Source organism: Varanus komodoensis, unplaced genomic scaffold (genome assembly GCF_004798865.1).
Source record: "Varanus komodoensis strain SLA01 unplaced genomic scaffold, ASM479886v1 scaffold2, whole genome shotgun sequence".
Classification (NCBI taxonomy): domain Eukaryota; kingdom Metazoa; phylum Chordata; class Lepidosauria; order Squamata; family Varanidae; genus Varanus; species Varanus komodoensis.
Window position 1 is genome coordinate 11,219,070 of NW_025335568.1, and position 25,610 is coordinate 11,244,679.

Genomic DNA, 25,610 nt, shown 5'->3' on the forward strand with positions numbered 1-25,610 from the left:
GCTCTTAAAATCTAAGCTGTTCATAGAAATGTTAAAAATCAGATTTACAATGCTGTATTTAAAAGTAATCATATTAAACATCTGATCTGAGCATCTGATGAATTGCACTTATTATTACTATGATTGTTACATTACATTTCGTATATTCCCCTTACAAGGAAAAAAGCTTAACACGGGAAAGCAAAGCTTATTAGGGCCAAAGTAGATGTGAGCAATGGGAGATCTGTGGGCTTAAACCTAGATCAGCCATGGTCATATAGAAAGAATATGGAAGGTCAAGTTTTTATGAAAGGGATGTGCAGGTAAGGAGGGCAGGGTTCAGATACCAGTTGGAGAAAAACTGGAGAAAATCTGCAAGTGGTAAGCAATAGGAAGGGGAAGGAGTGCTCTCCTCTTGCATGCTTTTATCATCTTAAATTGGGCCTTCCACCTTCTGTGTGATTGTGGCTGTACAAAATGGGGACATATCAACAAAAAATTATGTGAACAAGCTTTTAAATAAATGCATACTTCATATTTCTTGGGTTTCCTCTGATCAATTAAACATGGTTGCAAGCGTGCTCATACTTCACCTACCAACAGATGCAGTTTTTGTATCAGGAAATGCATATTGTACTCAAGTAATATATTTATGTGGCTAAAATTATGCTACAGTGTTAAGATGCTTTAAAAATTTGCTAATTTCAGTAGATTGGTATCAAATCATATGAGAAAAGGATATTTCATAATTTACAAAGAACAGGGTTGTTGTTAAAAAGTAGATGCTTTTTAAATAACAGCTTTAATTGTTCTCTTAATTGGAGCTGAAATTGCCTTGTTGCATTTTCCATTAAGACTTCTGCAGAAGCAGTATCACTTTACTAAGGCTTATAATAGATGTAGAGATAAGAAAGAGGCAAGCCACTGTTCAGGTTGTTTCCTCAGCAATGAGAACTGCTGCAAGTAAGATCATGGCACTGCACATCAATTGCTTTGCTGATGCATAAATGCTTTGGTTAAATGGTCTTAGAAACCACAGACTAGCAGTGGAATTGTCCAGAGTTCAGGGGAAAAAAGCAACCAGAATGTATGTCTTTTCCTAATAATCTACAGCCTGCTTTTTCTAACTAGCTGTTCCCCATAATCTACAATATTGGTGCTACATAAAGAAAATGGAGTTGAGTGGTCCTTCGAGTACACATACTATCGACCGTTTTGGTCGTGGGAGACTAGAGAAAGCACCCTGTTTCTATATTATCTTCATTTGGCTTGATCAAAGAGTTGAGTCATACCAAAGCTTGCCCATATTGCTTCCTAGCAGAGGAGGGAGTGGCATTCAAAATCCAGCTCGAGTGGGAACTTGCTGCACAGCCACCGATTGTGTTTGCTGATCTGGGTGCAAGTTTGCTCAATGCACACAATACATCTGTGACCCCAGAATGCGTCACCCTGAAAGAACTAAAAAGAACCCTAAAAGAACTAAAATAGGTTCTTTTAGTTGCTGGAGGTCTCCCTTGGGGTATTTGTCAGCAGGGTCATTGGCCTTGTGCTGATCTATCAGCAAAACGAACTAGGTAGGATTGTACACATTAGCTGCTGCTGCTCCTCCTGGAATTGCGATGACAAAGGTGTTAGGGTGAAAAAGGATGCTGACAAAATCCAGAACATGTTTCAGAACCCTCCCAGTTTTCCTCACCAAATTGCATACTTCCTTGACGCTTGCCACCTCGTAAAGCTTATAAGGAATGTATTTCAGCTTTGTCAGATTATAGACATCTTGGACCACCAGGAATTGTGGCAACTCGGCATGTAGCGGAGCTTGTGGCTGTGCAGGAGAAAAATATGGTGATCCTTGGTGAGCATTTGTCTGGCAAACTCAGGAGCAGCCAAGACCGTCTTAGTGGTGAGCTAGGCTGCAGTCTTCTGCTTAAGTGTGGCAGAGGTCCTAAAGCATTTCCACTTAGTGGAAGCAGCTCCCTTGTACTTCCGGGCTACAAGGGGACTCTCAAATTTGTGCTCTTGAGCAATGGTTTGTTTGATGTTCTTAGATTGTAAGGCATTATGGCAAAGGACTGAAGAGACTACTGGTGGAGAGTAAGAGAAACATGCCTGAGCCAGGGTAAGGGGGCAGCCAAATAGGATAGCCAAGATTGCTATGATAATCAAATCCATCAGTACCTCAAAACCAAAACATTTTCTGCAGCATACATTGTGATTTCTGGCTGCAATCCTGTTCGTGCTTCTCTGAAAGTAAGTCCAAGTGACTTATTTCCAGTAGATAGGATTGGGCTGTTAATCATGCATGAAGTTTTTAAATGATTTCCGTGAACCCGATGTTTTCAAATTGAATCGATAGTTTAGCAGCAATAAAAAAATGGGATTTTTTTTTAAACAAGACCTATCCATATTTTTTTGTTTTCACTATTACCAAGATAATGCTACTGTGTGTGTTCCTTGCAGAGAACAAGAGAACCAAGAATTTTCAATCTAAACATAAGCTGTTTCAGTTATATGGGGTTAAGCTGTTACAGGAAAGTATGAGAACCTGCAGGTTGTGCCAAAGGTGGATTGTAAGGAGGAAGGAAGAGGGAACACCACAAAGGTGTGCTGGAAGACAGTTCGAAGTGCATGGAAGAGCAATGCAAGAAGTCATCTTTAGTACTGGGGACAGGAGACCTTCGGATAGTTAAGTGTGGTAATGCTGGAAGAGTGAAGGTCATAGGCAAGGATGAATCCAGATTTATGGAGAAGCGAGAAAGTAAAGGAAGGCCATGGAAGATACTGAAAGACCTTGTGCTGGATCTGGGAACAAAAAGGAAATCTTTAAAAAGCCATGTCCTGTGATGAAATGCTGGATATGTTTAAGCGGACTAAGCTGAGTACAGAAGCCCAAAGAAAATACTGCAGAGATGACAAGAATGTGGATCAGAGTTTTGCTGAGGACAGATACTGTTTTGTAATTTTCTAAAAGGAGAAGCAACAGTCTTGCAAGAGACTGAGCCTGGCCTGGGGAACAAATGAGAGTAAACAGTGAAGACTTATGTGGGTGGTAACTTTGTCAGTAGAGAAGCTATATGGGGCGGGTTTTTCCTTATTAGGAAAAAAGATAAGTTTGCTTTGTGTATCACTTAAATATTTTAGAAGCCAAGACCAGTTCTGCTTAAATGAATTGCCAAGATCAAGCCATAATGGTAATAAGAATTGGTAGTTTAATAAAATGCCTTCATATTCCTGATTGTTAAAGAAAAATGTGCAAAGTCCATTGTTACATAATAGTATAAATGTTTTATTTTTCTTTATCTGTGATTTATCTGACATTTGTTTTTACAATATAGAAAAGTGTATTCTTTGAATAGTTCTAGTAAATATAAATTTAAATCTATTTTAGATGTAAACCAGAACTAGAAAATGAACCCCAGCCAACCCTCCCCTCTCAAAATTTGCTGACAGTGGATACAATATAAAAGCACTCTGGCTAGGCACCTGCTAATGATTTCTGTTTGTGTTTTGTCAGAAATACTGCAAGCACTCCACTAAAATGGAGTGGGCTGCACTGTAGGAGTACTTTATAAATTGTTCCCGGTATCTTGATGTGTTTTTATGAACTTGTTCAGCAATAGCATGCAAAGGACCATGTTAAAAAAAACACAAAGGGGAGGAGGGGAAGAACCAAGCTAAGTACAGGAGAAAGCTTGCTCTAAGAGACAGAAAACTAGATCTTTGATTGCACCTTCTTCAAGTCTTTTACACACAATTCCATCATACATAATCTACAACTGGAATCCAAACTTCACAAAAGGATTTCTGCACACTTATAAATACACATCACAAAAAGGTGCAAGTTAGAATAAGACACAGAATATGTACAAAATTCAACACAAATTTAGTTCTAGACAAAAAGATGCATGAAAAATAACCTTATCAAGTATTATTTCCACTCACACTAATTTACATTTATACAAATCTCATCCTAGGGATGCTCATGGAATTAGTAAAAAAAAGGCAAGTCTTCAGCATCTACTTGGAAAAGTAATACACTGACTTTTTCCAAGTCAGAGTTCTACTTGTAAAACATTTCATCTAAAATGAACAAATCCTTTCAGGATTCTGTGTACATATATGCAGGTCTGCTATGTGTGTACATGTACAGTTACATAATAAGAATATATATGTACAATTATGTAGAGAAAACATCCCTTTTGAAAAATACTTATTACAAAGCAGATTAAGATATCTAAGAAGTGCTTACTAATTCAAACATGGAATTTATATCCATTCATGAAACTCATGGAACAAATTGCTGCAATAGAAGAACAAGCTGTCATGTTTAGCATTTTAGTTGTATTTGTTAGAGATTCTTCTAAGCATTTTTATCTGAACATTGTTCATCCTTTTTTCCTGTTCCACCAAAGTTTTGTCTTAATATACAGTGTCAGGCTAACAAACTGCACTGCTAAAATATATTTAAAATAGAAGCTAAGTTGAGGCAGTATTAAAAAGTATGTATGGCTTGCAAGTAATTTGTATATAGCTATATTTGAACAACTCAGCTGAATTGCTACAAAGACTTGGTTTGCTTTCTGCTGAAAAAGAAAAAAACAAGCAAACAACTGCCTACCTGTTTTCCACCCAAATGAAACATTTATATGGAAAACCTTCCTTCTTATGCAGGCAGCTGCAGTTTTAGATAATGGTTTAGATAATTTCTGAATGGAAGTATCTGTTGTCTGATGCAGCAGAAGCAGCAATACTTAAGGCAACTGAAATCAATGGACTCAAGTGTACTAGCATCATATGGTGACTAGTTATTATTCTAGTCAAATATATGTATAACGGGGTGGCCAGACTCGCTTAGCGGAAGAGCCACATGTGGTAAATGTCAGATGTTTGAGAGCTGCAAGTTGCAAAATAAACTCAAAGAGCCACATGCAGCTCACAAGCCTCAGTTTGGCCACCCCTGGTATATATAACTATCGCATAGTTTTAAAAAATCCAATGTGCCGCATCCTTAAAGGTACACCTTCAAACTTTATATAATTTACAACAAAACCACATAGTTGTACAGTTGATGCAACCCTTGCACATTACTAAGTACTCTTGTGGAAACCAGCTGGGATCCAAGAAGATATACTGATGAAATTTAGCATGTTAACCACAAACATACCCCTTCAAACATAGTTTGCTGTGTGTAGTATAATGCAGTGGGGAGCTGTTGCTTGAGAAACTCAAGAGACACAGACTAGCTTAAGATGTTATGGGTGATTGGGCGGGGGGGGGGGGCGCTTTCCAGTATTTGGAGATCTGGGAAAAGGGCTGGGAGTACTCAACAAATACACCTCACATTTATATGGATTAAGAGTTATGCTGTGCTTTCCCCCTTATTTCCAGCATTAAGTTAAAAGGCATGATATTGCAAAATGCTGTTTAGGTGGTATATTACATCAAGCTTGGTTACAGTGGCTTATTTATGTCAGAGGAGATACACCCCAATATGGGATTTTTTTTCCAACCTCATGCAGTAGAAGTGCATGGAGCTTAGAGATTTTCTGAGATGTTATAAGATATTACAAATATAACTGGAGTCAGGAGTTCTTTTGATGATTCTACTAGAATATCTCAAGCAGAAGTCTTTAAGTGATCAGGAACTTACAGGGAATCTTGGTTGCTGCTGAAATGAGCTAGATTCAAGATAAAGACCAGATAAAAACATTTACCTCCAGTTCCTTCAAAAGTTTGGGGGATCTGTGGGGCATAGCACCAATATTAAAAATCTGCAGTTAAAGTCTGTCAAACAAAATATTCATCATCTCTGAAACCAATGAAAATGGTTTATTAAAATTTAGTATATGACATACATTATTTTTAAAACTTAGGATTATTTTATGGTTCTTTAAGTTGATATAATTTTTACCTTGATTTTTGTATATCAGTATTATATATTCCTGTATTTAGCTCTTATAATGCATTATCCTTAGTATATTAAGATCAACGCAATTAAGTCTGCCCACTGAAGTCAGGACTGCAGCCAATAAGACAACCAATGGACTGGCATTTCTTTTTTAATTGTTTTTCAGCACGTATTTATTTTTAATGATGTCCTTTAAGCATGAACTCATCCATGGGTGTACTGAGGATGCAAAGCAAATCTGTTGTGAGGCTGCTCCAGCTTACTGGGAAAATCTGCCCAAGATGCTACTGTGGCAAGAATACCTAGTCATTCCAAACAGATTTGCCCAAGACATGTTCCTGATAGACTGACTGATGTCTCTCCCCTTCCCCCGTACAAAATTCAACACTATACATTGCAAATAATAATTTAAAGAATTGCCTGTATAACATCATCTACAAGAGAAGGAATGAAGCTAACTAAACATCTCAGATTTATGGAGTATAAGAAAGTTAAGCTTAACGCTTCAATATTAACATACATCATTACAAAGCTTCAATATTAACATACACCAATGAAACTAAGCAGCACCAAATGAAGAGTGAAGAATGCTGCTGTGAACTAAAAAGTGTCCGTGTGCCTTTTAGTGTCCCATACAGACATTTACAAGAGTCAGCAGTTCATGGCACAAGGGTCACTTTTGGACTTTCCCGCTGAGTTAATGATTCTCATTAGACAACGTCCAAATTCCTCTAGAATCATCCGTTCTGCTACTGCCTTTGACTTGCCTGCCTTCTCAGCCTGCTCAGCCTGTGCTAGTAGGCAGTCACATGTTGCATCTGTAACCTCCTTTGTTACAAATGTAAAGGGCAACCTGCAAAGAAAAGAACAACTCTGAACTGTTATATGTAATACAATTGTGTCAAGCGATCCGTAAATCGCATGGAGATGAGTCGGAGTTCCCCAACCTCTCTAGGTCAGTGGATGCATTTGGAATGTTGAATGCGTATCATGGGTGCTTCTCACACAAGGGTCGCCATGGCCAGTCACAAACACTTCCTAGAAGGCAGGCCTGTGAAACTAAAAGTAGAGTAATTGGCCAAGAAATGAACTACAATTCAGAGGGGTTCTGCGCTCCAAAGACACAAAACTACTTTTATGCTTCCAAAGAAAGATAGGGCTGGAGGGCAGCACTTCACTTTTCAGGCTTCCAGCTTAAGAATTGTTTTAATTTTAGATATATATAAATAAGTCAAATTAGGGGAAGGGAGCCGGGCAGGGTACTGGTGCCCATAAGCACCACTTTGGAGAGCCCAGAGTCTGTAGTCAATTCTTAGCAGTGCCAAAGCAGTTCCTTCAACAAGGAAATGCTTTCAACCTCTTCTCTTTCTTCTTCACAGCTATAAATCCATCCTGACTCTGTCAGCAGTTCTCTCTCCAGGTTTAGAGGGGTAGTGGCCCATTAAATCTGAAGTTATTAAAAAAAAACCCCAGACATCTATTGCTCTATGACACCATTTTCTGCTTCCATTTCAAGGTAAGAGCAGTAGCAATGGTATTTAAGAGTGTGCAAGCCATAGAAAAGTGTTGGGAAAATAGTGAGGAGGAGGAGGAGGGGAGAGGAAAAGCCCAGCAGCCTGAGCAGCAGCCCACAGCCACGCGCTTACATGCTAATTAGCATGTGCCCGCTCTATTCCTCTCGATCTGCAGTAGTAATTACTGAACTATAGATACATCTCTGGCCCAGGTCAACACACCTTCCTCCTCCACTGGTCAGCACGGGTGCTGGCCTAGTTAGCAAGTCTGAGATCTGTGAGGACAGCTTTGTCTTTGCAGCTGTTTGTTGCTGAACTCTCACTTCAGCAGCATCAGCCAAGTGCATCAACGTCTTCCGCTCTGGGCTTTCTTCAAAGTTCTTGCAGCCAATACACTTGCAAATTGAAGAACACATGATCTTTGCCTACAAAGGGAGAGAAAAGGCAAGGAAAATATTCCATGCTGTACTGCAAAATCACACGCACGGGAGATTTGATAACAGTGTAGAATAATGTGTTTGCTACAGCACTCCAAGTGATTGCCTTTTTCAAAGCACAACTCCAGCCAGATAAATTTAACTGAACACAATGCTGCCATAATTACCTTTGTTTCAACCTGCCTGTGTATTATGCATTCAAATGCTCCTTATAGCAGAAAACAAAAGGCTTTCTTGGCAATGTCACTTCAATTATGGAATGGCCTTCCTAAAAAGGTCTATGTGATGCCTAGGTTACAATTGTTTCAGCACCAGCTAAAAACATTTGTGTTTCCCCACTGTTGCTTTTAGATTTAATTCTATGGCACAATCCTATAGTTAGAAAAAATGTCCATTATTCCAGCATGCTAGGCATGTAAGCTATGCCTCTTTGGACAAGGCGTTTTCTCTAGGATTGTGCTTTTAATATTCAACTGCAAATTTATTATTGTTATTTGTAAAATACCTAAAAATGAATACTGACCTGAAATCCAAAGAAAGAAGGGTGCTATATAGATTTTTTAATAAACAACAGAAGGTGATTTCTTCAGCAAAAACACTATAAGAATTTCCATCTCATATAGGCCCAAGGCCAGTTTCCTGTTTGCACTTGGGCCTTCTTTCATGGGAGTATGGGTATGCCTATGGCATTAACCTTAATTAACAATCAAGCCAGAGCCTGGAATATTTTTTCCCCTGAAGAACTGATGGTAGTTTTATTTAAGCAGGCTTTCAGTGACTAGAGACAACTTCAGACATGAGATAGGCACAGGTTAGTATCTGATGTGCATTTAAGGCATAAAAATAGTTTTTTTTATTGGCGTTTCTTTGGAGATGCTGCAAGACTGAACCGGAGAAAGCAATGAAAAAAAAAAAGCTGCCCAAAAGGAGAGAAGTACAACCAATTTCAACTCTTACCTCATAACATTCACAATAGTTTTTTAGGCACCCAGACCGCTTGCAATTACAACCTTTGCTGTGCCGTCTGTCTGACTCGCCTTCTTTTCCCTTCCCTATTTTGGGCTTGAAGGCCTCGGGGTTTCTGTCAAGGCAGGCCTAACAAACAGATGCAAACAGACAGATACATATCACTATATATAAAAAGTAAACAAGTGCTGGAGGCTGAAACCTAGGCTTTTTCAGGAAGAAATTACAGAGATTCTCATTCAATCCAGAAAGGTAAGATTCATATCCCTAGTTCCCAGGAAGGATACTAATTCAAGGAGGAAAATCCACTTTTAAGGATGTCAACAACACTAGTAAATAGAGTTCCTGAAGATTTGCCCATTTAAAGTACAAGGTTTTTTAAAAATGGAATTTTACCTTGATTGCTTTTTGTCTATCATTTTCATGGTCCAGGTTGTTATAACAATTTGTACAGTTGCAGTTGTTGCAGAATTCACCATTGGCAAAGCAATCACAATACCTGGAAAAGAAATCCCCAATGATGCTTGAATGAACTGGGGCAGATCCTGATCATAAGACATGTAATGAGGCTGGCAGAAACTGAAATTTTAGCCCCTCTTTCCAGTAGCCCCTGATGCAACTTCCATGAGGACGGGGAGCGGGGGGACCTACCAAATAGGATGGGCTGTGGCACAGAAGGGGAATTTACTGAATCAGGCGGAGCCAAATCCTGACCTTTGTCTGGGTCAAACACAAAGGGCATAATTCAACATGGCACTTACACCTGTGCTGACTGTCTTCCACAGGTGATTTGTCCCATCAATTCCATTGTTCCAGTGGGAGCCACTTATGCAAGGGAGATTTAAGGCTTCATAGGGAAAATGCCTATTTCTAACTGGAGGCAAGTCAGCAGGGCTCCCTTATGCTGATCTGCTTTCTCCCAAAAGTGGGCATTTCCATTTGTTTCAGGTTGTCCCCGAAGCGCCAAATCCACTATCATGCCAGTAGTGGGAGCAACGTGCGCAAGGGAATCAGCAGGGGTTTGAGTAGGCACAAGCATGAATAGATGGTTGTGGCCATTCCTCCAAGTGGAGTCCAAGGCAGGTGGAACAGCTTCTGAAGTGGGCTGAAAAGGAACTTTCAAAGTTTGTTGTCTCATGAAGTAAAAGTGTTGCAGCTTCCTTGCAAAAAAAAAAAAAAAAGGGGGGGGGAATCCTAAGACAGGAACCATGGAGTATCTGCAACTCCCAAGAGGGAGAGCAAACATCTGACAGCCCCCTTGCATGGAAGTATGTAATCTGCTGTAATTCGATCCTGAAGGAAGAGGGCAAGGCTTCTTCAGAAAGTAATTAGAGGCAGGCAGCTTGTGACCGCCTGACGAAAGTTGTGCACCTCCTTCACAGCCAACCAACCGCACATATGTTCTGCCTCCAAGACCATTCACACATCTTGTTCTCAAGCTACATATTGCACAAAGCGGCTCCATTCTATCATGATTATGGCACTTAGTGATAGTGTACAGGTTTAATCACCACCGACAACATTAGTGCAAAGAGATACCAGTATCTGTTTTCGTATAGCTGGAATCCCTGAGACATGTGGCCTGCATTTGTTTTCCCTCTAACACAGGCTTTGTTCAAATGTATGGACTCGATTGCTAATAGGAAAAAAGCAGGGCTTTTAATATTTGTCAATAGAAATTTGCAGGCATATACTTACAGCTTAAGACACAAAGATTTTGTACAGTTGCATGGCTTTCTGGGACGATTTGCTGATTCGGAGGGAATTATTCTAAAAAACAATTATAATAGCTTTAGGCCTCTTTGCTCAGTGGGCGAAAAAGTCAGATAATCAACCTCCCACAAAGCAGCCTTTGCAATCCAGACCACCCTATCTCACACAGAACAGGAGCAGGATCCTCCATCACAAGGGGCTGTACCGATTGTTCTTGACATAAACCAAGCTAAATCTGTAAACCCACTTCACTTAAACACAAGCAACTACCTACTGCTTCTCTGAATAAGTCCTTGCTTAGACCTTGTCTCCTTTTGGTCAACTTCTGTCAGGAATAAATAATTCTGCTTTGCACGCGCAGTTGGTGTAACTGGATCCTTCAGCCACTTGAAAACCACAAATGCAGCAGAATTATCTGTCGTCAGAAGGCACTTCCCTGTTGGATTTCTCACAAGTTCTCCCTTTAGGCTTCCCTTCTTCCAGTTAACAGGCATGCCGAAGTCACAGACTCATCCAGAAAACAAAGTTGGGGTGGGCTGAAGGTGGCGGGCTGGTGGGCTCTTCCTCTTACACACTCTAAACCAGGGGTACAGAACTTCCGGCCCATGAGCAAAACCTAGGAATCTCAATCTGGCCCTCCAGGTGGCCCTGCCCCTCTCCTCAAAACACTGATCATTTCATCATTTCCTGACTTTTGTGCAGCTTTTTCCCATTCCAAAAGAAAATCCTCACTTAAACTTCCATTGTTCACAGTAAGAGCTTTAAGCTAAAACATGCTAGTTTTAAAAATACACGCTGTCTGCCCCTTTTGCCTCTGACCCCACTCACCCTGAAATATGGCCCCCTAAGAGCCTCTCCAAAATGCACTCAGGCTGAAAGAGGTTCTGCACCTTTGATCTAAACAGAAAGCTTTTCAGGTATTAACTACAGACTGTGCTATTTATCAAAAAACTTGGGACTATACAGCATCTGAAAAGCCACTTTCACCTAAACATATCACCACTGGTAAAACTGACCAAAAAATACTGTCTTTATATCAGTAGGACCAACAACGTATTGAGCGAAGTTCCTTGCAGGGTTCCTCTCCCTGAAGATTTTACCAAAGTCCAAGTCTATCTTGTGGAAATTGATTAGGACTTCTTCAATATCCTTTAGGCAGATGGTGGTCCAAAATACTGAGTTTTAATATTTGTAAGCATTTTACCTGTTTTACTATAAATATTTATCTGCCTGAAACAAGGTAAGCTACTAATCAATATACTAACAGGACTGTAGAATCATGCTGTGAAACAAAATTGTTTTATGACTCCAAACAGCATCCTGGGATCACAGCAGTTCCTAAATAGGTGAACATCCAACATCAAATAGGTGAACATCCAGTACTTTCTCCTATCTCTTCTTGCATGTGATTGAAACATCGTGCAGAATACATACTTTTAAACATTCATCTATACAATACACACCCATTGAATGGCAGTCGAGCCTGTGTCTGGATACTAGATGTCCCAGTAAGATTGGTGTTGCTTGCTATGGATACGTAGGAGGACTGTTGCAGCTAAAAATAGGCATATATACAGAGTTAATACATGGAATTTTTATTTTTTTGCAGATCAGTACTTTCATAAATAGCTACATTTATGCTTAAATTCGAAAGATGTAGTCTGCTAGCAGTTTAGGCAGGAGGACTTTATCGTCTCTCAGTTATTCAGGATAGCAATCATTTTCTTGCACCCACACGTTTTATTTACACTACTGTTATGTCGCTCCTCAGACAAACAGGCTCCCAGAGTGGATTGCTCAAAATCAGTAGAACAAGACAGTTCCTGCCTGCAGGCTTGCAATCTTAAAAGGGACGACATATTAAAAAGTGAGGTATAAAGGGGGAAAATAGTAATGTATGATAGTATAGTGATTCTGTTTGCTCATGACTAGATAAAAGCTTGTCTTTAATCATAAAATGTTTACGTACCACTATCCTTTTTTAATGCCTGTGGCAGATGAATTTAGCAGCAATCATCATGTACAACAACCCACTGCTCCGCTAAAATCCTGTAAAGACGCCATTAGAACACCACAGCTGATACTATATGTAGTTTTGCTGGGCGAGCACTCTTACTTTATTACTTCTGATTTCTATGGCCAAATAAAAATGGCAAAAAATACCAAAGAATCTAATTTATACTGTCTTTTCTGGGGAATGTACAGGAAAGTTTTTCATTTAAGTCCTCTACTTAAATTCCTCCACAGCTGTACTATTCATTCGGGTCCTTCTGTGGTTGCTGCTGCTATTAAACCATTAGCAGATTTCCACGTACCTGGACCAGGTTTCCTTACAGGGGCCCATCAAATTCACTTTGTGAGGCTAAAAATAAATCTCAAACAAGGAATCATCTATGGACTAAGGATTTTTTTTTAACCCAGAAAAAACACAGCTACCAAATCCCAGCCCATGTTGATTCAAAACATATGGTAATGAACTTAAAAAAACCTGGAGCAAGGAAATCTATAATCCAAAGCAAAATCAGAGGAAGATGGCTTTCCCTTCTCCCACCCTCTCTTTCTATATCAGGCTTCTATTTTTTCCCATTTCTTTTTACAATGAAAAAATAATACGCTTTTTTTGCTTTTGAAAAAACATCCCGTTGTGCAATCAGCTTTCCAACTTCCCTTCTGATGCATTCTCATCTTTACAAAGAGTTGCTGCTGAGCTTCTTTTGGGACTACAGAAAAGGGGTCCATTGTGTTTCCCAATTCTTCATACGTTCTTTAGAATAAAATACATCTTCAGAGGAGACGTCTAATAACTCCAATGTTCTTACCCTTTTGCTACCCTAATTTCTATTGGCTTTTCTATTCTACTGATGTTGAGTCAACTTCTACTGCCTTTTGTGGTTTTTTTTTTAAATTTCTCTTTTAAGGAGATCGTTCCGGTTCTCATATTCAGAATCTTGCCTTCATTACATCAGAAAGTCAGAAGCAAATGACTTTCTTTTTGTATTATAAAATTGCCACCCCACAACTTTGTGTGCAGTCCACCATCTCTCATTATCTACTTCTCAGAATGCACTTAATGAAACACTCCAGGCCATATTTGTTTCCCTTCTCTCAGTCATCCAGCAGAGATATTCCCACTTTCCATTTGGGAGCAGAAGTGGGACTTACATTCTTTAAAACTGACAGAAATGATATTCCCACATGAGCATCAGCTAACAGATAATTTGGGCAACAATCTTTTCTTAGCTGTCGCGATGGCTAGTAGTGGTTCTTCATGTCTTTGTACTTGTTTTAAAATGTTTACTGAAGAGTCTTTTGTTCCTGTCTGTTTTGTCCATTAACTGCTGGTGGGTTGAATTCTTCCCAATCACCTTTCCTGGCAGAAGATATATCATCTGCTTGAGCACTGCATCAAATAAATTCCAACTGGCCCTCTACCTCAAGTTACATCATACTATAACTCTTATTTCTTGTGGATGTGCTCCTTAATTTTCTGGCTATAAAAGAGTGGGAATGTCATAGTTCTGCCAAGAGTGCTACTTGCAATGATTTGCAATCCATTAATGTATCCAAACCTTTGAAGAGAAAGAAAACAGCAATCCACATATATTCCCCAGTTTGTGTACAGGTTTGTCCAGGCATTAGGCCAATGTTTTTTTAAATTCTGTCTTAGAACATACTACTGTGCCCTGAAAAATTAAGTCTCCATGTTAGATACAACCTGTATTCTTTATTCACTAGAATGGGAAGATCCTATGTAGCGTTAATCTTCTCCCCTTATTCCACTAACGTATTAGTAGTAAGGATTTCCTGAAATATTTACATATATTTACATAGTAATATATTAAAAAATGACAACAATGTAGGCTGTAGCAGAGCAGAAAGGGTGAGAAAATTCCAAAAGTTTCATAATAGGAGACTGAAAATGCTCATGTATAATACAAGTAATTGGACTTCTAGTATTTATCTACAAAGAAGAAAGCCTTATGTTTAAGCTACTAAAATTTGGGAAACTGGGATTGCTCCAGCAAGAAAATGTAACATGAGAAAATTTTCTCTCCAACTCCAAAGTGCTTACTCCTTGTTAAAAACTAGTAACAAACAGATGCAGTATGCAAAAAGATATACCAGGGCATTTGAACCCATGTTTCTCAAACAGCCATGAACACAAACCTTCCAGCCTCACAAGAGTATGAATTATAAGCACCACACATTATTATTAATAGTTTCAGTCAATTTCAACTCCACACCGACACCGTACCTGTGTGACATATTGAGCTGGGAGAACAGCATATCCCACATTTCCTGCGCCAGGGGCTGGGGCCAGCACAGTGCCTGGGGGAAGGTTAGTGAGGTTTGGCTGAATCTGTGGCAGTGGGGTGGCAGGCATAATAAGTCTTTGCTGTGGCTGGCTCGTGGTAACAATCTGTGAAGCTGAGTTAATTGGTTTGGGTGCAACCTGTAATGAAGGAAATATTCATGGTATCTCCAATGCATGAAAGAGCTTAATCATCTCCAGCAAGATGTTTTGCAAAGGCATTAGCTGGAACCACTGAAGACGTCTATGAAAAACTAGAGGTTCGTATTAAGTAAATGAACACAACTCACTTGTTTGACAGTCTGCGCTGCTGGAACAATTGGGACAGACATCCGCACAGGAGTTGCATTCACCACCATTGGCTTAGCTGTTCAAAAGAAACTGCATCAGGCACTATATGCAACTTTCTACACAACAACATTAAGGTGACGGTGAGCAACTTCCTTGGTTCGTCGGCCTGCTTTATTATTAATATTTACACATACTATAAAGGAACCAGAGGCCCCTGCCTTAACTGATGCCACTCCCAGCAAAAAATGCTGTCCTTTGGGTGCACCCCGGCAGAATGTTGGAAAGAGGCATTGTTTCTGAACACAGCAACATAAAAATGGCATGAACTCCAAAAACAGGCGGTATACTGGGCGTTATTGTTGCAAGCCGCATTTCCTCCTTTGAACAAACACCAGCCACAGGCCGTATCTCTTGCAAAACACTCTTTGTTGTTTCCAAATGCAAATCACCGAAATGGATCTGTGCATACACTAAGCGGTTTGTTCAAGCCAATCTAGTGATTTCCTTTCAAAACTCTCCTTATGTGTCCCATCATTTCGGGAGAGCCCCTCTGTAAGCTAGCATGCCCCCCCCCGCCCGCTTGCTGCTCATCTAAATGGGCCTTTTGCCTCTGCTGGTGCCTTGCCATGGGGTCCAGCTCCAAGGAGAGGAAGGGGCTGAGCCACATCTGGGAGTTTCTCATTCCCTGCAACCCACCCCCCAGCTGCCCACTCAGGCCACTCTCAAGAGTGGGCCGATGCAGCCCTGGGACACTCGTCCTCTCCTCCTCCTCCTGTTGCACCCCAGGACCTCGAGCCGAGCCGAGCCAAGCCAAGCCCAAGCTGAATGAGCATCTCTGAAGCAGCCAGTGTCCCATGGGAATGCTTTCCCAGGTCCGCCATGCCCTTGCTCCTGTCAATTAGTATGCTATTCTGGGCCTCATGTCAGAAAGGCAAAATTGAAAGGCTATGATGGCCATCTATATTCTGAAGCGCCAATATAATTTCAACTGGCATAAATGAATTCAGATTATTTTGGGTACCATATACCATGGCAGATCAAATCAGCATTAGGTTAATTTCATCACAATCTTTTCTAATTCTGATTTAATTCTCTGAGTGCTGTTTGTGAAGCCAGCATTTCAACTACCATGCCCATACCCAAGAAGAATATATCAGCAGACTTGGGAGAATCTGAGGGTTGCAGAAGTATTAAAAAAAAAAGGAAAAAAAACCCTGCATGATATAGCAACAGCCCAATAAGACTGTTGGCTATGATCGAGGCTGACAGAAACAAAAAACAGAACACAAAAGGGATTAGAGAACAGGGGGAATGGAAAGGAATGGACTCCACACTGCAACTCTGTTGCTAATCCCGTTTGTGTCATCATTTTCCTATGCTTAGGCCTAAGTGCTGTTGCCTCCATAGCCAAAATGGGAGCATTCAAAGGAGGGAATTATCAGCAGGCCCGAGAAACCTCATGGTATACAGGACTACAAGAAGTCTTAGGAAAAAATCTGGGGTGGGGAGGGAAACCCGAAGTAGCACAATAAGGACTAAGTACACTCAGGGGCTACAAAATGCTGGATGATGAAACGAGACTGGAAAACTGGCTGGCTGAACAGTGACTATGAGCCCGCCAGATGGCCACATTCTGTTGCAGAAGCCATTTATGAATGGATTTGCTAATTCATAATGAAATAATGAAGCAGAATGATAAGCCTCAGCTCTGTTGTTGTTTTAATCAACAAATCGCTTAATATGTTTTACTCAATTGTTTTATTTTTTTGAAGAAGCTTTTTAGGAAAAAACATGCATCATACCCATGTTTCCTAAATAGCTGGTCTATGTCTAGACACATTACTATTACGTTACATTTCTATACTGGCCATAGCTGAAGCTCCCCGGGCAGCTCACAACATTTAAGTCACTCAACCAGATTTCGACCAGGCCCAACCCTGTTTATTTCCCAAATGAGGCAGGATCAAACACTTAAGGCTATACAGAAACTATTATGACAAAGGAATGCAACACAAAAGACTTTATTTCTAAAGCACTTCATAGACAAAATTCACAGTGTTCTGCAATATTGATCTATGCTCTAGTAATCTCTAAGCTAGATTACAGCAAATGAAATCTATGTGGGGCTGCCCGTGAAGACTGTTTGGAAGCTATAGCTTGTGCAAAATGCAGTAGTCAGACTAATAACAGGGATCAGACAGTCTGATCACATAACACCAATTCTGTGCACTTCCACTGGCTGCCTATATGCTTCTGAGTCCAATTCAAGGTGCTGGTTTTAAACTATAAAGCCTTACACTGCCTGGGACCAAGTCACCTGACAGAATGCCTCTCCTGACCTTCATCTACCCAGCCACTATAAGCAAGTTCTGGGGCCTACCTCTGACTGCCACACAAGCAAGGCCTGGATGGTGGCAACAAGAAGGGCCTTTTTCAGTGGTAGCCCCCAACTTATGGAATGAACTCCCCACTGTGGCCTACCTGGTGCCAACTCTACTATCGTTTCAGTGCCACACAAAGACTGCCCTTTACTAGAGACAGTCAATTAGTCTACTAGGGCGTATCTGATTTACTTCAAGTTATAATGTGTGTGTATGTATTAATCCATTTCAAATTTGGTTTCAAATTTTTGTATTGTAAACTTTTAAATATGTTTTAAAATGGTGTATTTTAATTGTAGTTTTAATGTACTGCTCTGAACTGCCCAGAGAGCTTTGGCTGTTGGGCTGCACAGAAATAAAATAAATAAAATTAAGGTTAGAGGCAAGCAAGTCACAATTTGATCATTTAATTGACTAAGGAACAAAGAATATAAAATGATGTGGCACAAGTCACACGGCACTCTCTCTTTGAGAAGAGAACTGCAGACCACATGACACGAAGGCAAAGATCAGTAACAAAATAGTCTTGATTAAACCATTCCTCCAAGTACTATTAGAAAATAAGGAACCTTCTCTAATTTCATGGTCGGCATTCAAACTGCACAGAGCAACTGGGCTAAATATGCAATATTAGTCAATGCTTACCTAATCCCATTTGTAGCTATAGTTCTTTTAAATACATTCAAACTTACCATAAACTCATCATACTACAGGTACTACTAACCTTGTTGAAGGGGTGCGGTGCTGGTACTGGGGTTCTGAGTGGCTGGCTGTGATGAATTGTTGGCTGTTGTGGCAGTTACAAGCCGGACGTAATGGAATTTGCTTCCAGGTACCTGAATTTGCTGAACATTGGGTGCTGTTGCCAAGGGAATTATGGTCTTGAACTGAGATGTACTCATTCCTCCCACAGTGAGGGTCTGGACTGCAGATTTCACAGCCTGTTGAACAATGATAAAGTTACTTTTGTGGTTTTGATTATCAACAGCTTTTTTGTTATTGACAAACATATAACCATTTCTGGTAAGAATCTGCATTATCTCTCCTGGCATTTCAGATTAAAGCACAGATACAGAAACATGCTATTTGCTGTAAACCACTGCTTATTTACAAGGGTATTTTAGGCAATTTTTAGCTTACCAAAACCAAAGCAAAGATAGCTTGGATAAACAGTCAAGAGTGTCTGAAACTATGGAATCCTACAAATCACAATCTGAAGGAGAGGCTCTGTCAGAACAAGTTAGTGCCTACCTGAGCAGTTGTATTGTTAGCTACTGCCTTTCCTGGGGAAGAGGGAGCTGAATGCTGCACTGTGAGAATCTGTTGCCCCAACGCTACATTTAAAGGAACACCAACTGTTTTCTGAGGGGAACTTGGAGGCTGTGAGGCGACCGACACCACTGTTAGCTGCTTGACAAATTGAAGACATCAGTTAAAACAGTTGGTAATGGAAGCATAGACCCAAATTTTTCAGCTTCAAAATCTGTACACTATTAAAATGTGCAAGAGGGCAAAACTTTTCATGCTTTGATGGAGCCAGGGCAGGACTTTTGAGGAGAAAGAGCAGAAGGCAGACTTAGATAATGGGGCCAGCTTACTACATTTTGAAAAAGACACCCAGCCATTTGAACCGAGGAGCTCCTACAAGACTATTAGATCCAGAATCGCTGGTTATTTAACAACATTACTGTGTTGGTATGTCAGCATTTTCCATATGAAAGCATATAATATAGCCCTGTGAGATGCATTTTATTTAGAAAATATCTGACTTTTCAGGGTCATCGAGAGAGGTAAATTTGCAATAACAAACCTGGACATACAGAATCACCACTAAGAACAGGCAATGACATGATAGCTAAAGGCAGCAAGAATTTATTTAAAAGCCTACAAGTTTGTAAACACATTTGGATCATTGTAGCATAGGAAATACATATAAAACTTAAAATTCTAACTAATAGAAATGAAGACAGACTGACATGTTCATTACTCCTAAAAAGAAAGAGAGGAGGAAAGGACATATTTACAGTTGAGAACATGCATCCAATATTATTTTTATATCTGCTTACAGGTATAGTTTGAAAACATATGTCAAGCTTGTACTTAACTACTCATTTAGTAGCTAGAGGTGATAAAAAGTAGCCCTCTGTGACCAAGTAGGATGGTTTTAATTAACTGCTGAACTAGACTGAGCTACACACATCAGCATGCCGGCTGACTCATCATAGCTCCAGATTTTTAAAAAGTCCTCTGTGTTACCAAGTGTGTTACGTTGTATGATAAGCAAGATGTGTACTGTGGGGCTAATACCAATTTCTGCAATTTAGAAAGGTTTGTAAACTTACACGCACAACTGAAGTTCACTGCAGGTAGCTGCTTCCGGCAGATAAAAACTAAAAGACAGTCTTGTTTCATTCATATATATGGAACACGCATTTTCTCTTTGGAAAGTATTATGATCCTCTTGACCATGTGTACTATGCTTAAGATTAAAGGACTTACACTGAAATCTCACTTATAAACTATGAAGGGCACAGAGCAGGATAGCCAGATTTGCTCAATGGAAGAGCCACATATGGTAAATGTCAGATGTTTGAGAGCTGTAATCAGGTGCCCATGGGCAGTGGCAACAGGTGGTGAATAGCAAGTGGGCACCTACAGTGGCAAAAGGCGAGACACAAAATAAACTCAAAGAACCGCATGTGGCTCCTAAGGCTCAGTTTGGTCATTCCTGGCATACGGTATATGCCTTATCATCATCTTAGTGGATGGTCAGCACCTTAATTCTAAAAGCCACTTAAGAGTTTGCCACGAAAGCAATGAATGTGGCAACTGCAAGCACCATCCAAATATACTAGGCAAAATTACCTGGTTCATAGGTAAAGGCAACCTACCTGATGAAAAACAATGGGGTGTTGTGCATTCGTAGGAGAAAATATGCATGCTGCTTGCAGCATTCCCATCTCTTTCACTTTTACTCTTACACTTTTAGTGTTGGCTTCAGTTGTGCAAGGTAGTGAAGCGTAGACTGCTGGGTTTGTTTACTCACGGTTTGTTGGTGAGTTAACCCATTGGGTTCTTTAGTCCATGAACAACCCAGCACTCTGGGTTCTAATATTATGTTCAGCAGGGGCCTATCATGGGTTGCTGATCAAAGGCAAAGGAGGCACTCTCTCCTAACAATCAATCAATTTTTAAACCAAAGGGTTTTCATTATACGTAAGCAATCCCAATGAGTTACTAGCGTAGGAGAACCTCCTTGCTCTTGTCAATGCCTGATAAGAAAAAGGCATCAGTGTGAAGCTGCATAAAAGTTACAGCACTCTGGGCGACAAGGGCTGCTGCCAAAGTGAAAAGGCTCACTGAAGAATTCTGTTCAGGCGGTGCACATTGGGCAATAATCACATTTCATCAAAAAAGCTGTAAACATTAAGCTTCCAAGTAGGCCTCAAAGTTGCTGATAAACTGAAAGTGTGATTAAAAGAAATGGCAGCTAGAAGATTAGGTTAATCAGTCTACAAATCTTGTGGAGTGTGAGTCAACATTGATTTTAAGGGGTTAACTTTCAGATAAACACTTAACATTTTTTTATTCTTTCATGCAAATGGCAGAATGGCCATGCAACACTTATTAGCATCATGATTCACAGTGACTTTAGGAGCTATACATGCAATACAAAGTTACCTAATAGTCTGTTTACCTTGTTAGGGGACTTCAAGGGTGAGATGGCTATTTTATTTGGTGTCTGTTGGATAGTAGAACTTAAAGAAGTTCCAATAACTCCACTTTCTGATATAGTTACAGTCTTCGGAGGTGTTCCTGGAGTAGTCTGTGAGAGAACTCTACCTATAAAAAAAAGAGCACAGAGACAATCTTATAATTTAAGCAGCTACAGTCTTTCCACCCTTGGCTACATGTCATGGCTGTTAAATAGTCTCTCATTTCATGGTTCTGCCTTTGAGTATGAGATGCTGCCTTAATCACATTCTTCTGCCCATGTAGCACAGTAAATGCATTAGATTTTCTTTTTTAAACAAACTGATGCAACTGAAGATACCCCCCAAATGAAAACTGAAAATAGACAGAAAATAGAGTTGGCTAGATACCAGTTCACTGTCCAACTGAAAGTCAAAGCTTCCATTTTAAAAGCCTGATAATTTTTTCTGTCATGTTAGCAACTTCCAGATTTTTTTTAAAAAACAGAAATAAAGTTAATGTGATTAATGTGCCTTCTCCCTCTGTATGCTTAACCAAAAAAAAGAAAGAAAGAAAAGAAAAAGAAAGAAAGAAATTCCTGTTATGAATTAAAACCAAAAAAATAAATCTGCTAACCGCTAATCCTCTGAAGAGACAAGTTCCACAAAGTCCCACTTAGGCTCTGGATGCACATGTCCTAGAACTTCTGTCACCAAAAAAGCACTGGAATGGAAACTACAAGGGTTTATTTACATCCTTAGGCAAGGCTGTGTAAGGGTCAGCCCTGCTTGCACCACCTTTATTTCCTTTCGGGCTTCAGCTTGAAATCATTACAGATTCAACTAGAAATCAGAGACAGGGTGGAAGGAAAATGGCGCATTCCTGTAAAGATGCATCTTGCCGAACACTGGCTGTACAGGTAAACCCTGCCTCTTTAAGTGCCCCTTTCTTTTCCTACTTGCTAGACAAGGAAGCTTAATTATCTGTGATTACTGGTCCTACAGAATATAGTATTCTGCAGCATTATAATCATACCACACAGATTTCAATGTATATCTTCTAAAATGGCATAAGCAGTTTATACAGAACCCAAGGGTTCCCCCTCTAGAGCAGATCTGGGGCTGGCACGGTATGTGCGCTTGCACAGGCAGCATTTGTATTGCTGAACTTGAAGTATAAATGGAAATTAACTTGATGATCACTGAAACAACAGCAGCATTTCCTTTTCTAATAATGTAAGAAGTTAAAATGTTAACACAATAATAGGGCTATAGATTTAACAGATGAAGTTTGATAAAGGTCGTTCATATTATGTAAAACTAAAATCTTCAGTTAGGTAAGACTGCCAGCTTATAGCATGTCTTTGAAGTGGCAGTTGATGCTAATGAATGTATCCTATTAACAACAGAACCAGTAAGGAACTGTGGGGGGAGCAACAGCTCTAAAAGAATAGTTTGAAGACAGCACAATGACTGCACTTGAGTTGATATTTATAAAGCAGGCACACTTCCCCATATTAACCACATGGTAAGTTGGCTGAATGTATTCACCAAGAGTCAACTTATATCTGAGGCAGAGGTAACTCAAAATTTCTGGTATGTTTGGCAAGCATTTTGGATGACCTGAGTAATCTCTATGTTCTTTAAGACTCTGAATTTTGACACAATTTTCATCTGCACTGACAACAGTATGAGAAGCAGAGTGGCATGATTCACTCTGTGGCTGGGATCCAAAGATGATGATGATGATGATGATGATTATAACATTATGCTCAGAAAATTATTCTGTGAACATGCAGGAGCATAGTTAATGATTTCTTCTTCTCACACTGAATTTCACACTGGAGGAACCCCTGGGCTGCAGGAAGGCTTTCTTTAGGGATACTGGTAAAGCAGAGGTGAGCAGGAAGCATAAAAAGCCCCTATAAATAGGCAATCTATTAGATCCCAGCCCCTGTCTATGACTTCTTTTACTTTTTACACCCTTGAAAAATAGCATTTAATAATGAACCAAATATATATTTTATATATATATATATATAACCTGCAATGACTGGTGATACTTGAGTAGTCTGCCCTGTAACTGCTTTACTGTTGATTGGTTTTGTGAAGATCAACTTTGTGATCACTGGGGCTGAGGTTGGTGTCCTGTTTTTCTTAGCAATCTGAAAAACAAGAGAAATCCAATAGCTAATGTAGAAGTTATTCTTTCTTGTTAACATTGAAGCTCTCTTTCAACTAGAAATAATCTGGACTCTTGGACATTTGCTAGCCAACCTGGCTTGAAGGAAGGGGGTGACCTCCACCCACAAATGAAAAACCCAAAAGGCAAGAAGTGATAGAGGGTCACTCCAATCACAAAGGGGCACACAGAGTTTTACAGACCAATCTAAGTACTTGGCCCAAGGTAGACACAATATAAATAGAGAGTGTAGGTGTGTACAGGTTGTGTATGTCTGTGACAAGAGAGCAATGGGAAGAGAGATGAGGATAAAGGAATCATTGCGACAAGTGCTTTATTTATTCACTTGCAATATTCCTAGATCATCTATAATGACACAAAGCCCTCCCAAGGCAACTTCAGAATAAAATAACTTACCAAACTCCCATAACAATGTTAAAACAGCCAAAATTCATAAAAATCAATAAACAAGCAATTCATGAAAACAATACAGCAATAAAACATCTAGCCCAGAAGAATTTAAAACACAACTGCAGCTAGAAGAACAGATCAAGAGTAAATAAAGCAAAGATGATCCACTGTGGAAAGGGCCCCCTCTCATGTAACTGCATACTTGACTGCGATCGTAACGGGCCTCTGCTGCCGATCTTAAAAAGTACAGAAAGGCTGATACTAGTGAAGGTGGTCCCTCAAGTAACTTGATTCCAAGCAATTTACCTTTTTCAAAGTCAAAACAACACTTTGCATAGAGCTTTCTTTTCAAAGGCAGCCCCACATCCATCCTGGGTATCACTAGGGCATGAGCAAGTTAGGCAAGGCCTGCCCTTTCCTCCCAAGATAAACTGGTACACCAGTTCTTTCCATCTCTCCTCACAGAGCTTTGGTTCCAGCCCCCTGATCATTTGTGTTGCCTTCCTCTGAACCTTTTCCAGTTTGTATCTTTCTTAAACCGTGTAGCCCAGAACTGGACCCAGTACTGAAAAGAGGGGAACCATTGCCTCACATGATTTGGAAGTGATAATTCTGTTAATGCAGCGCAAAACAGTATTTGGGGTTTTTTTGCAGCCACATCACATTATTGGATACATTCAGTTTGTGATCGTCAACAATTCCAAGATCCTTCTTTTAGTACTGTTGGGCCTAGCATCCCCAAGCACCTTATTATACTAGGTGTAGAACCTGGAATTTATTCCTGCTAAACTTCATTTTGTTGCTTAACCCAACACTCGAACCTCTCAAGATCACTTTGAATGTTGTTTCTATCTTCCAGCATATTAGCTCAATTTTGTGTCATCTGCAAATTTGATCAGCATACACTGCACCTCTTCAAGTCATTAATAAAATACTGATGAGCACTGCACCCAGAACTGAGCCCTGTAGAACTCTGCTTGTTACCTCTCTCCAGTTTAAGAAAGTATAATTGAAACGCGCTCTTTGAATCTGATTTTGTAGTCAACTGTGGTTCCATCTAACAGTTGTTTCATCTAGCCCATGTTTAGCTAGTTAGCTGATCAGATCATCATGGGTCAGTTTGCCAAAAGCTCTACTAAAGGCAAAATATGAGTGACTTTATTCATGCGAATTGATCATATAGGGCTTGAGAGTCTAAGCCCTGGATATTCTACAACCTACATCCAAGAGGCTTTTAACCATCTAAAAAATTCCACTAAATGACACTGCAACAGTGACCAATAATCAAGATTTCTTCACGGTCATACAATAAAATCACAAACTGATTCAATCATATACATTAAAAGATATTGTCATTTGTTCACTAATCACTGACTCTGCCATTTCATTGCATCGGCTCTCCAAAATACCAAGAAGCTGACATAATTCTGTGCCTGGGTCAAGGGCATTTGAGCGCAGTCATATCAATGGCCTGGGTCTTTCCATCATTCTAAATGGAGACCAGGGCCTCAGCAGGTCTGCCAACTAAATATGCAGAGAATTGCCCAGGAGACCTCAGAAAACCACCTGCATTTATTATCGTATAGGAGCAGACCATCCAACCTGGTCCTTCACCCCGTAGAGGTTACAGGTAACAATAGAGTCACCACAGGCACAGATTAATTTTTTTCCAACACAAACCTTAAATGTACCTTCCCACAAGTGTTGAGCCTGATATTATTTGAGGCAGACTTATGGTTGACAAAATGGCCATGGAATCCTGAGCGGCTCTTGGTAAGGTACCTTTTGTATGAATATTAAAGTCCCCCCAAGACCTGGGGTTCT

The 25,610-nt window shown here is 40.0% G+C and overlaps 1 protein-coding gene across 12 annotated transcripts in view; it reads right to left on the reverse strand.

Annotated features, from left to right (window-relative positions):
• Window positions 1-3,168: 3,168 nt before the first annotated feature.
• The window catches only part of LIN54 (lin-54 DREAM MuvB core complex component), a 38,020-nt gene continuing 15,578 nt past the window's right edge, over window positions 3,169-25,610 (reverse strand). For 8 of the 12 annotated variants that reach the window (XM_044428593.1, XM_044428594.1, XM_044428598.1 and 5 more), the window contains exons 4-15: window positions 23,238-23,358; window positions 21,199-21,344; window positions 18,753-18,911; window positions 18,226-18,442; window positions 15,120-15,196; window positions 14,773-14,970; window positions 11,981-12,072; window positions 10,503-10,574; window positions 9,201-9,303; window positions 8,796-8,933; window positions 7,624-7,826; window positions 3,169-6,740 (exon numbers count right to left, since the gene is read on the reverse strand). In XM_044428593.1, the coding sequence (XP_044284528.1) occupies window positions 6,539-6,740; window positions 7,624-7,826; window positions 8,796-8,933; window positions 9,201-9,303; window positions 10,503-10,574; window positions 11,981-12,072; window positions 14,773-14,970; window positions 15,120-15,196; window positions 18,226-18,442; window positions 18,753-18,911; window positions 21,199-21,344; window positions 23,238-23,358 (1,728 nt within the window). In that variant the 3' untranslated portion in view covers window positions 3,169-6,538. Of the gene's footprint in view, window positions 6,741-7,623; window positions 7,827-8,795; window positions 8,934-9,200; window positions 9,304-10,502; window positions 10,575-11,980; window positions 12,073-14,772; window positions 14,971-15,119; window positions 15,197-18,225; window positions 18,443-18,752; window positions 18,912-21,198; window positions 21,345-21,830; window positions 22,398-23,237; window positions 23,359-25,610 lie in introns of those variants that run through there. The other 4 variants (XM_044428601.1, XM_044428603.1, XM_044428602.1 and 1 more) reach the window with 4 other exon arrangements.